Below are 13,393 nucleotides of genomic sequence, written 5' to 3' on the forward strand. Positions count from 1 at the left end.
TGCTGTAGCTTTGAGTCATCTGACAGCAAGGAGCTGTTTCTCTTGAATATACTTCTGCTGGGCACATAGGGCGCATCACCTCGCTCACACATGCATCCATTGGTTAATTCATATTTCTTACCATGTTATGATGTGCTTGGTTTAGGTCATGTTATTCTTGTGCAACCCTGAACTATTTTTGTTCAAATCTTTGGAGTTTCTGGTATCTAATAATGTTTTCAGAATCTTAGAAGTGGGGTACTGCTAAAAGATTATAAGCAGTCAGCAGAGGTGTCAAAGGTGCTCACATTGTTTACTTGAGTAGGAACAAAGATATATATGCACAAGAAAGACTGCTAAATGTAAAAGTACCGATTAAACTATTTTGTAGTGATGGCGAGATGAAGCCTCATGAGGCATTGAACCACTCAGCCAACTGGTTCGAGAAAAGGTTCATTTCTTGACGGTTCATGTGCACACAGCACCACCTACTGGCCAGGTGTATAATCACAGCCAGCTGTATCTTAACACGTGTGATGCATATCATTTTTGTCTATTATGGCTCTTGGGAATGACTTCACAGAAGGTGTAGGACGAAATCATTTGTCTACATAAATTTTGTAAACACATGTGTACAATAAAATATTGTTTGAATGTATTCTCTGTGTGTAATTATTCCCAAAATAGTAGTGACATGATATGGCATGTTGTGTAATAATGTTTTTCTGTGACTCTAGAAAAATGGCATGGGCTTAATCAGGCAGAGGACAATGAAAGTGCTTGTAGAACTAGGCAGGGGGTAGTGAATAGGCTAATGCTTGTGTAACTTGGATGATTTCATGCATTTTTATTAAGAAACAACAATTTCTCCACAGTTTTTGGTTTCAAATGATTTCTCTTTTTTGATACTACTTCTCCAACCTTTGAAAAGACACGCTCACATGGCACAGATGATGCCGGGTGCATAAATAAATAAGTGCAAGTATGTACAGATTGGGGTACTGTGACCAATGATTAGCCCAGTACTATACGGTCCCACAGTTTCCCTTCAGCAGCAACACTGAAGCACACAGAGGTTCCCGCTGCGTCTTTACGCACGATCCAGCTGCTGATGTCTCCTCTCTTTTCAGCTCAATGCAATTCTAGACAGTAACAGTTTATAACCTATATCACCTTTCACAGCAACAGGTTTCTCATCTCAGTCGACCAGACAAATCTCTATTGCTCTCCTCAGTGCGCTCTGGGCGGTGAGGTGGGAGGATTTTACCCGATGGTGCGCTGCGTGCGAGGGATAAACAGGGGGGAAATGCATAAATAAAAACTGTAAAGGGCTCCTATACAGTGATCATAGGAGCTGACCGGTCTGAGATCAGCCTCCTGATGTTACAAGTTCTTTAAAATGAAAGCGCGCACCCAAATTACAAGTAACGTAATTTTGCGCACCTGAAAAAAGCGCACGGCAGAAGCGCATCGAAGCGCTGAGGCACAGAAATATGGTGCATGTAGTTAAAAAATGCAGAATTAATAAAAACAACTTATAACCAGACGTAGCGTTTTAAACTGCATCTGGTGAGCAGAACTGTTTTATGATCCAGAGTGCAGCCATCACTGGTTCTGAATGAAGGCAATATCTGGCAGCAGCTCTCTTCCCCCGCCCCCTCCCCTCCTGCGTACGTAGTACAGGACCGTACCGGCACACTTTCAACCGCTGGTTAAGACTAAAATTATTCATAACTCTGATCGCTCCTCCTGCTGCTCTGTTAACATGAACTGCAGCAGGAATTACTGATGGCCACAAGCTGTCAAAGAAGCTGAAACATCTCAGCAGAAGGCGGAGTTTTTATCGTCCGCTGCCCAGATGGGCGTTGGGATTTTTATGCGTGAAAAATGCCATGTTTGCGTGTGACCGTGTGAAGTCAGTGACGGTCAATGCGTGATAGTTGAGAGCACTGATCTCCTATCTATCTATCTCTCTCCTAAACTCTCCAAACACCAAACTAACTGTCTCAAACTAAATAACCACTATCCAAACTCTGCTATCCAAACTATCAAAACTCCACTCTCTCAACTGACCGCAACTCGCCTACAACAACCCACATTTTGAATGGAGCCTGTGGGGTTTCTAAAAGCTGTCGAAGCCGCGCCAACATCTGAGCCACTTCCCGAAGCAGTCACGTGGTACAGCCGGCCAGCGAGGCTTCGGACGTCATCGTTTTCGGCTCCTCCTCTAAATGAAGCAAGCCTCGATACGCGCTTCACGGAAACGCCCCCTCCATTACTCGACACACGCCTCGAAGCCTCGGCACATAACGTAACATCACTACTATTTTGCTTAAGTGAAAGTAAAAAAGTACAGGCTCTGCAATGTTCTTCTAATTCTAAGAATAAACTGTTTTATGCACACAATATAGGTTAATTTTCCTCTTTTGCTCACAACCTGCATTGTGTTCGTTGGGAAAACATAAAGAAAATACTGTCTAGTTTTGTTCTAAATTAAAATTTCAGAAAGGATAATATAGATTGAACTAAAGAGAAGTCCTGCATGAGCAGCTGGATACTTTTTAGAGCTTTGGTGTTCTTAGCACTAAAGTTGCATTTCAATTCAATTCAATTACATTTTATTTATATAGCGCCAATTCATGAAACATGTCATCTCGAGGCACTTTACAAAGTCAAATTCAATCATATTATACAGATTGGTCGATTGCTTCAAAGTCCCGACAATCAGCATTCACTCCTGGAGAAGTGTAGAGCTACAGGGAGAGTCGTCTGCATTATCCATGGCTTTGCAGCAATCCTTCATACAGAACAAGCATGAAGCGACAGTGGAAAGAAAAAAACTCCCCATTAACGGGAAGGAAAACCTCCAGCAGAACCAGGCTCAGTATGAACGGTCATCTGCCTCGACCGACTGGGGGTTACAGAAGACAGAGCAGAGACACAACAAGACAGACAAAAAAGCACAGAAGCACACATTGATCCAGTAATCTGTTCTACATTAGATGTTAGATGTCACAGTTAACAGAACGTCAGACCAGGTGTACCTACTATGAAGAAAAAGAGAGAGAGAGCAAAAAGTTAAAAGCTGAAATGACAACAGTCATTTCAATGCAATGCAATGCAAAGCAAAACTGGAGAACAGTAGAAATACAATGGATTTAACATCCATAGTATTTTTTAGATAATAAAATTTGTTCTCAAACATCGCGAACATCGACAACGCTTAGCCGTGCGGGGGTGGCGATTAAAGCATGGTGGGCTGCCAAGCTTATAATATTGTGGGGAAAACCCTGTGTCATGTAATGCTATCAATACATATAGAAGTCGTGAGCCAGTTTTGAGAAAGTAATGAGTATAAAGTACAGATATTTGTGTTCAGATGTAGGGAGCAAAAGTAAAAAGTCCTAAGAAGAAAGAAACACTCAACTAAAGTAGAGATACCGGAAAATCTACTTGAGATAAAAAATACCGTTATAGTCCCACAATGGGAAAATTCAGACTTGACAGTGGCAAAAGCACATAGACAGAGTTACACATTTGATTCGTAACATAAATAACAATCTTATTTAAAGTTAAGTGCTACAGTAAAAGAGAACAAATTTATCAGAAAGGCAAAAAAAATATTGCACAGTTATTGATGACATGGGATATTCAGATAAGAGCGCAACATTCAAGTCAAATAGAGGAAATACAACAGCCGATTGACAGAACGATGTGAGAAAAACTGCAATATGCATGACTGTACAAGCAAACACCTCAAAGTAGCTAAAGTGTGTGCAAATGTAAATTATCATGTGAGAGACAGTGTAAATAATTTTTGATCAAATCATGAACCCGTGCGATGTACAGTAGCAAAGTATTTACACGGCACCACTGGCAGTCAGTATCTTACCTGGAGTAGACAACACTTTGGGCATCTTTATTTAATATAAACCTCAACAGTTGGCCACTGAAGCTGATACAAGAACTGTCAAGACCAAATAGTCTTATACGACTCCAAAATTGTTTGTGCAAATGCTATTGTATGAGCGTTTAAACAATTGTCACTTTTGCATTGGGTGCTAACTTTTGTATACAGAAGTTCGCTTTGGTCTTGACCCTTTTCAGACTAGCCATTGCCCTTTGACTCCGGGACACGATATTGTGGATTTAGAAGTTCACTTGAAAAAGGAAAATCCCAGAATTTCTTTTTCTGTAAGATCTGCTGAAATTTCTTAGGTTTTCCACAATTGTTAGTTTCTCTAGAATGGTACCACAAAACGCCATACAGGAGGCACATGTAGGGGAAGGCACACCTTGATGTTAGTGGCTCTTATTATCAATGACACACATCAACTGGTGCTTTACCCCAGGTACACTTCATGACAACATATAGGATATGTTGTCATGAAGTGCTTTCAGAAGAGACAGATTAATGAATACTCCACCCCCATTCTGCCATTTTTGTAGTACGCTGGGGGACGGTGTAATGCTAGAAGGTTACAGTTGTGGCCAAAGGCTTTGAGGCTGATACACTAAAAAGAAATCTTCCAAGAGTGATCAGATGAAATACAACTAATTTTAAAATTAGTAATTAGTAACAGTTAATTAACCTAATCACTTATTTCTCACTTTCTCCTTGTTTATTCGTCATAAAATAGGCTTAAGTAGTCAAATGAAATATTTGCAGAATGGCGTTTTTTTTATATTTCAAAACACACAATTAATTATCAGAATAATAGATGGAATACTCGATTAATAAAATAATTGTCAGCTGCAGCCCCACCCATCACATCACTGTGCCACCTTCAGCATCGATAAACAGGAGCAATTATGGAGGAAATGCATAGATGCCACTGTCTGGATGCATGCTCCCGGTTTCCTCCAGCCTTTGCTAGAGCTTTAAAGTGTTCACCAAGGTTTTACATGGTGACCCTGTCTTTTGCCCTGGATCCCTCCAAGATAGCTACCTCATACCAAGGCACAGGTTGAACGAAACAGAATTTCTCAGTTGTAACTGTTTGTGGGCACGGGGCCATGCCCCCACAGCTTAATTTGAGAGACGGCGTGATGTGTCCCTTGTGGGGTAACTTTATAAAACCTGAGGAAAGACCAGGAAACCATGGAGGGAAGCTCGACTAAGAGGGCTTTGTTCTCCACTGACTTGTTTCCAAAGTCAGAAGGTGAACAGAACTCACATTGTGCACTTTTTCCATGAGTAAACTCAGGCTGTCAACAGAGCCTCCTCTGCCCGGTTGAGTTGCTCTGCTTTGGGGAAAAAAGACTGAGCTCCTTGTACCCAGCATGACGCAAAAGTAGCCATTTAGAGTGAAGGATTTTTGTTTTTTCAATGAGCTGTGGAGATGCCAGAAATAAATTATGTTTACTGAAGAGATCAATCTGTGGTCGCAAGATCATTTTCATGTTCCACCCTTTCTAGATGGGTAAAGGAAAGCATTTTGTTGCAGACTATGTTTTCTTGCTTCCTAAAGTAAAAAAAAAAAAGAGCACATCTGACTGATACGCAAAGAGAAATGATCAAGCATACCAAATCTGTTCATTTGTGTTTGTGCAAGTTGGAGTATTGCCACCATTGTGATGCACAGATTCATTCTGTGGTCTCTGACTCACTAATTACAGCTATTTATGCATTGAGATATAACACAAAGGCTGCAGCAAAAAAACATTTGCTGCTGACTCTTTTCAACCTCTGTGCCTGTCTATTGTGCTTTAAAACGTTCCAGCTAAAAAAAATATATTAATTAGACCTGCAATGGTTGGAGCATTTCCACACAAGGATACAATTCTGTTCATTTAAATGACAATGGCGTGTCTGCCAGCTGCTTTTCCCAGCGCTCTCTAACCCCAGCCATTATCGCAACTGAAAGAGTAATCAGCCTCCTGTGAGTCACACACACACAATACAGAGAAAGTGTTTTCTGCGGATTTTAAAGAGCTCAGAGTTTTCTTTCTAATGCAAAAGTGGGAGAAGCAGTGGACGGTGTTAGACTTCGGCAGTTCCAAGTTTATTTAATTTCAGTCTAGAAAATTGGCCAAAAACACCCGGAAAGTGTTGTAGCCTAACGTTAATTCAGGGGGTTTCCCTCCATTTGCAATGACACTGTTCAGTAACAGAGTTTATCAATGAGAGCTTTGTGGCCCTTCCACACTGTTCCCAGGTTGCTTCAGTAAACGGTACAGTACAGATACTTCACACTCCTGCTGTATTTATCCAGAGCCAGAAAAGCTGAATGTTTCACTTCTTCTCAATTTCAACCGTCAGTTCCCTCTACCCACCAACCTGGGGCAATCAAAGCACCTCTTATGTATATTTACTTGAGGGCAGGCAGTTAAAAACACATGGCAGCAGAGTATTAGGTCCGATTAAATATTATTTTTAATCTTTTTAGGGCGTAGGGCATTTAGCAGATTTGGAGTACACTGAGGTTTTAAACAGTTGCAGTTTCAAAACCACATAAAGATTCAGTCACATGTTTCTACAGTTTAAAAGTCCTTTCAAGGAGATGCCTCACAAACTCCCAGTGAGGCTCTTCTCCAGGTGTATGGAGCACAGCACCGCAAAAAGAGAACTAAAAGTAAGTAGAATTTTTTTTTAAATGAGTGTATTTGTCCTTGAATTGAATTGCAAGTTTAAATGATCTGCCAATGGAATAAGATTTTTGCACCTAAAATATGAACATCTTATTTAGCTGCTCAAATCAAGGAAAAATACATTTATTTCAAGAAAATTTGACTTACTTTTAGTTCCCTTTTTACAGTGAACGTAGTACAGTGTTACCCTCCCTCTACCTTTCTCTAAGCACTGCCAGTCAGCTGGCTAAAAGAAGGTAATCGGGTAGATCAACTAATTATGAGTTCGAACAATTGCTAGATCTGGAACATGACAGTTTTATACTTTCTTCAATACCATTGTCACAATAGCAATGAAGACACCCAACATGGCAGCGTCACCAAACTTAAGTTGAGTGTAGCAAACACTGAAGTTGTTTGGTTGAGAGAATATAGCCAAACAGTAATTATGGGGGGCACTGTTTTTTTTTTTTTTTTTTTTGCTGCAGTATTTGTACAACCATGCAGTGGAGCGTTGCATGGTGTAGCGTTATCTTATGTTGTCTAAGAAGTGTTCAACTTCACTGATGTAGATCTAGCTACTGTCCTTTTTATGTTGCTCTCAGATATTTGTGCCATAGTGTTAGCTTAGCATGTAGAATTTCGTTTTTCTGGTCCGTCTGCCTGGGAGAGTTTCTCGGAACAATGTGTTGTGTTTGTGTTGTATCTTGTCAACAAAGAGGGTGTCATGTTTTCTTCTGGCTGCTCTTAGAATACAGAGTTGTGAATGGGTCTGTAGGGGAGACCCTGCAGGGGTCCAGATGTTAGCCAACTAGCCTTTACGCTGATTGAAAATCCGAGTAACGGCTTAATTACAACGTAATTTTGACAACTGGCAGAGTAACGATGTGGTGGCAAGAACCCTCAAAGTGCACATTTTCAAACTCCAAATAGTCGGAAACTGCTTTCCACAGCTTAGAGGATTAATATATATATATATATATATATATATATATATATATATATATATATATATATATATATATACACACTCAGTGATATGACATCTCTCTATTGCAAGTAAAGGAACTATTACTGTTGATAAATTCATTCATCCCCATTTAAAAAAATCTAGGATTTCTTTTTTACGTTTAAAACCCACTAGTCAAACAGTTCATGGGGTTAAAAGTCCTTTCAAAGAGATGCCAGAGAAAGTTACTGGAGTTTTCTCTGGCTTTATGGAGCGCAGAGCAGCATACCTTGTGTTCACCTGTCTTTTGAGACACATCATAAAAGGCTTGTTGTCTTAGGAAGGCCACCAGCAAAACTCTGGAAACTTTACAGCTCCAAAACCCCAAGCAGTGTTACGCAACATTGGGCCTGTTTAATTTCCTCTCCTCAAAAACCAGATGTATGCAAAGATTGTTAAGTATTTCTCATAACAAAATCATAAACAGCTTGGTTGGACTTCCACTTGATGCCTTTGTTTGCATGTTTCCCCTGTCAGTGTCACATATATTTTTTACAGCAAGTGCAGGAATTTGCTCATTATCATCCATGATCATTGCTTACAGTGCCACTGGTGGCTTTCAAGTTCGCCTGCTGCAGAAAATGTGGATAAACTGACTGATCATGGTCAAGCAACAATTTTTTTTCAACCTCTATTTTGTCTTGTTTACATTACAGTGACAGTGAGATGCAAAATAAGCATGTCCATTTTGGGTTAAGTAATCCCTTTTTTTGGAAGCACAACTGTTCTCAAGCAATATCTGAAAAGAGGGGACTCTACTTTTATTTTCCTGAAAAGGCTCCAAAATACACTATTGAGCCCCCTGCCTCCAATTCCACACACACACACACACACACACGCACACACACACACACACACGCACGCACGCACACACACAGATTGGCTTGCACCCCAACCCACCCATGCACCCCAGCAAGAGCTATCAGAGCCATTTTATTGGCTGTGCAGATGAATAGACAAATGCGGCCTGGTATGCTAAGTGAAGGACAGTCTTTAAACCGGTATGAAGCGAAGCTCTGTTGAACGTTGGCTGCTATTAATGACTGGGCTTTAGAGCATGAGAGGCTGTTTGGCTTGTGGGCAAGACAAGCCAGGCAGAGGGGGATCAGAGTCGCGTCGACAGGATGTGCGGAGAGCCGTGTTCAGAGGGAGCTGCTTGCGCTCTCACTTTCCTGACAGGTTGTAGTAAAGCTGCCACGGACTGAGGTGAGGATCTAATGACTGCGTGCAAAGTTTTGCAGCGGCGTCTTTCTAAAGTGGCTCAACTGACGCTACAACCAGACAGCTGTCTCAAAGACTTGCGCTCTCACACGGGAGCTCCCTCCTCCGGTCTCCACTGTGAGAACAGTGTTTGCACTGTCGGAGCCCAGAGCTGCCGAAGATGGTGTTACAGCCATTTATAATGTCAACATGAATGTGTTTCTGTGTCTTTTGATTTGCAGAGGAGCTGAGGTGTGCCGGCGCGACATGTCCTCCTCCGCAGCTGCCCTCTTGCCCCAAAGGGTCGATCCTGACCAAGAGCTACACGCCCCCAGACGGTTGTTGCCCCTCCATACCACCCCAGTGCACGTGCGACTTCCGCGCCTGCAACAAAACCCATTGCCCGAGCGGCCAGCACGCTGTTCTGATCAGTCAGGCCAGCGGTCAACCAGGAGACTGCTGTGATGTCTTCGAGTGCCAGAGAGGTAATTCCATTTAAGTGCATACAACACACTTTGATTGCTCTCCTTCACAGTTGCACAGTTGGTGGGAGGTACCTTATTGATCTGGAGGTAATTATTTTCCCCTACATGAGGCGTTTCCCCGCTGAACAAATGTCTGCAGTAAAAAAAAGAAAGTTGCTGATTAGACTGGAACTGAGGAGGTTGCTGAGTCTGTTTCTCCCAGAGTTTAAAAGAAATAGTTCGGGATTTTTGAAGTGAAGTTCTGTTAGAACATTACAGACAGTTATCATAAATGTTAATTTAGTACAAATCCAGATTAGACTGGTGGTTCTTATAAATTTACGGGTAGGCTGGGAGGGGGAGAGGCAAATGGGATAGCCACCTTTTAAAAACAACTCCAGTCTCAAAAACGGAGGCAGTGCCTCGCCATTGATCTCTATCTGGAACACATATTGAGAAAAGAACGCGCTCGAGCACGAAGCCTCTATGCAAGTTCATATCATCATCTGTACCGGCCCACAAGGTTTCACCAAGACTTTCAATGGATGCTGGTGTGCAGTCCAAATTTAGTTGTGAACTTGTCGACTGTGCATGCTTACAGTGCCATTGAACACATTCATTCAGTGGGTGATGCCTTACACAACAGATTGTTCTTCTACTCTATATGAATAGAAGAAGAAAACAATGCTGCTATTTAGGAAATACAGTTTGGGTTAATCTGCTGTTTCCTCTATGTGGATAATCTGTCTTTCAGGTACTCAAAGATGTAAAATCTGCCTTTATATCCAGGCGAGGTATATTTTCATTTTATTTCTATCTGAATTTTCATGTTCCCTGTTTTTAGTGGGTTTTTTTTGTGTTTTTTTCTGAATAGTGTACAAATCAACCAGTTATTACCCACTATTTGGCTGCACTGAATAAGACGCTCTGGTTCAACAGAACAAAAATTGCTCAATTGCCCAATAAGGTTCACAGCTTGCATTCATGAGCACAGATAGGTATACAAAGACCAATTGCTGGTTGATATAAATGTAAGTTGGTATGTAAAGGAAAAATATTAAGGCAGTTTAAGTAAATGCTTTTTTGCTGCCTTATTTTGCTTATCTCTACCATACGTGTTAGGTACTATACATGTTCTGATGTTGTTCAAACATAAGATGAGCTTCTAAGGACTGTAGAGGTCTGCTCTAATCTTTTCCCCTCGTTAAGTAGCCGCTAGCTTCAGCTCCAAATAACATGAATTTGTACTGAATGGAGACGCCAGGAAACGTATCCACTGCAGGAAAGAAAATATGCTCACAACCTTTTATCAGAACCCCTCTTCAAAAATCATTTCCATCCTTTTTAAGGACTGAGATTTTCTCCAAATAGCCTGAAGGGAAAAACGACAGAGAAACAAGAGGAGAAGATACAGCGACTAAAGTTGTGAAATCTTAAGTTCTGTAAAGTAGAGTTTACAAGGAGTGCCAGCAGGGAGGGGACCTGTGGTACTGGCCTGTTTGCTCTGCCCGCCCAACAAATATTCTGTGTTTTACCAACAGAACAAATTCCCATTCAGGTCCCTCCAGATGTATAAATGTGTGCCATGTACTGGAATTAATGGACTTAACAAGCCTGGTGACCAGAAAAGTGCTTAGGCTATGAATTTTCTGAACAGGAGTGCAGTGTCAAAGGGTTCCTGTCTGGTCACACATCCAGAGGGGAAAAAAGTTCAACAGTTCATTGATGGGAATGCTTTTTATGTGCTTCAGTCTGCCAGCGGGGAGGGTAATCGAGTCCGGCATGCCAGCGGGGGCTGAATGGCGGCCGTGGGGGCCGCAGGATCAGTGTTTTGATAACAAGTGTCTGCTGCTCTTTGGACCAGGGGCTTGATGGCTTTTGTGTTGCTTCTACTGTCCGTTAGGCCCTGCATGACTGCCTGCAGTGTCAGAAAGCTCCACAGAAAGGGATACTGAAAAGGACACAGACAGGGTACCCTCTGTAATTTTTCAGAAGCAAGATCGACACAACACGTCCAAATCACTTGAAATATCATCCTCCAATGGAAGATATTTTAAAACACGTCGCATTGTCTTTCAGTTAGTTGTTTGGACTGACTGGATTTTTGCCATGGCTGGGACGAGTGGCTCATTTTTAGTCAGGGTCCCTGTGTCCAGCTACGTTATCGTCCACCTGTGCATTTTGGCTTTCATGAACTATAGAGGCCATTCCTCTGTTGGCCGAACAACCAGTGTATCTTCTGCATCTGCCAACACCTTCCTGGACCGAGGACATATGATGTCACAGCTGATCATTTTTAGCTGCTGCTTCTCAACACTCTGGTTGGCACATTTTCAGAAAATTTCCAATGATGTCAGACTTTACTCACGTTGCACACGATGATAAGATGCAAGCTGATGTAAAGCAATAAGGCTGAAATCACCACGAATCCTTGAGTTTGTTTTTGGCGTGCAGCCAACGACATTAAAGACATCGGTTAAAGCTCCCATCCATTATCAATTTGTGAGAAAAAGTCACGTTTCTCACTCTTGTTTTGACTTTTTCTGCCTTTAAACTATGAGGCATATTAGCAGGAGAGTCCACTCAGAAGGATTTTAAACAAGCTTTTGCTCATTGTTTAAGAGCCAGTCTATATCCACATCAAACCCTAATCTCAATCTATAGAAAAATGAACATCGGAAAGCATGACTGAAATTTAAACTCTTTGCTGCAAGTTATTCGAGGGATTACCATTAGCAAACATTCAGGAAATCGCATGTGAGCGTCCCCTTCTAGTGACTTCCTATTGCTTCTGTGAGCGTTAAAAAGCCGTCGCCTCGCCTTTTGATTTAGCCAGGCTGAAGCACTTATTGCATTTTCTCTGGTTGGGTTTGATACACGCATAAGTGGGATAAAAGGAACCGAGAATGAAAGAGGAGAGAAGGGTGAAAAATGGACAAGGAGAGTAATAAAAGATCAACAAATCCTCTGCTCTACTTTCAACTCCCACCTGCTTCGTATTAGGAGCACAGACCTGGTTGTCGGGACGCAAGGGGTCATTTGGCGCGGACCCTTTTGAGCCTCCGCCTAAAGGTATGGTGTACAGATGCAGACGTGACCTCTGATCTCATTTATGACTACTAAAGACCCCCGCATCAGCTTTGAGAAAAGCTACCTTAAAAAGGTAGCCTTTCTTCTATGTGGACAGCTTCTTACCTTCACTTGCATCTCCATAAATTTGAATATCATTACAAAGTTGAATTAATTTCAGTAATTCAATTTAAATATAGATTCACTGCACACAGAATGATATATTCCAAGAATGTATTTCTGTTATTTCAATGATTGTTCAAAGCTCATGAAAAAGAAAAAAAAAATTTAGTTCCTCTGAAAATTATATTACATCAGCCTGATTAGAGATGTTTGTTCTGCACAGTAAAGGAGAAGACAGCTGTCTTGACAGTTGTCCAGCAGGTATTCATTGACACCCTACATATGGAGGGTAACCCACAAAAGGTAATTGTAACAGAAAGCTAGCTGTTCACAGAGTGAAACAGTAATTGCTTCTAATTATATGTTAATGGGAAGTTAAGTGGAATGCAAATGTTCAGCAGAAAATAATCACAAGCCAAAGGGACAACCCAATTTTTGGGACGACCACGAAGCAACCATATACAAACAGATGAAGTTGATGGGCTATCACTGTTGCATTCATGGTACTAGGCCAGTCCAGAGCCAGAGAGAAAGGAAAGGACTTTGCTGGTGTCTTTGTATCAGATCACTTCATCATAGCCTTTCCTCAGTCCAGACTTGGTCTACCAGCTTATTATCCTTACTGGTTTAAGACTAGCATCTTTTTGCCCATATGTGACCCATATCCGTCTGTTTTCATGGCAGTGTCAACGGGCCAATTCCGACCTTTTCACCCACAAAAATACGTTTTGTGCCACTTCCATATGTGGTACTAATTCAAATACGTATCGGATATTTTTCAAAGCGTCCACGGACATATCACATTTTATCCATCTTTCACATCACTCTCCTCCAACTACACATCCACACAGAGTTGTAGCAGTTAGCGCTCCATAGCGGACCGCTGTTAATAGCTGTGCTGCTTTCTTCTCACCTTACTTCGTCTTGCTATGATGTGGCCTTAATATTGTCGCCTGCCATTGCGCAACAGCTAACGAGT

At 41.6% G+C, this 13,393-nt stretch overlaps 1 protein-coding gene across 1 annotated transcript in view; it reads left to right on the plus strand.

Moving 5' to 3' along the window:
* crim1 (cysteine rich transmembrane BMP regulator 1 (chordin-like)) overlaps positions 1 to 13,393 on the plus strand; it is a 53,233-nt gene that overhangs the window by 13,987 nt on the left and 25,853 nt on the right. Inside the window, exon 4 of the mRNA XM_012880114.3 lies at positions 9,001 to 9,243. Coding sequence (XP_012735568.2) covers positions 9,001 to 9,243 — 243 coding nt within the window. The remainder of the gene's footprint in view (positions 1 to 9,000; positions 9,244 to 13,393) is intronic.

This window comes from Fundulus heteroclitus, chromosome 19 (genome assembly GCF_011125445.2).
Source record: "Fundulus heteroclitus isolate FHET01 chromosome 19, MU-UCD_Fhet_4.1, whole genome shotgun sequence".
NCBI classification, from domain to species: domain Eukaryota; kingdom Metazoa; phylum Chordata; class Actinopteri; order Cyprinodontiformes; family Fundulidae; genus Fundulus; species Fundulus heteroclitus.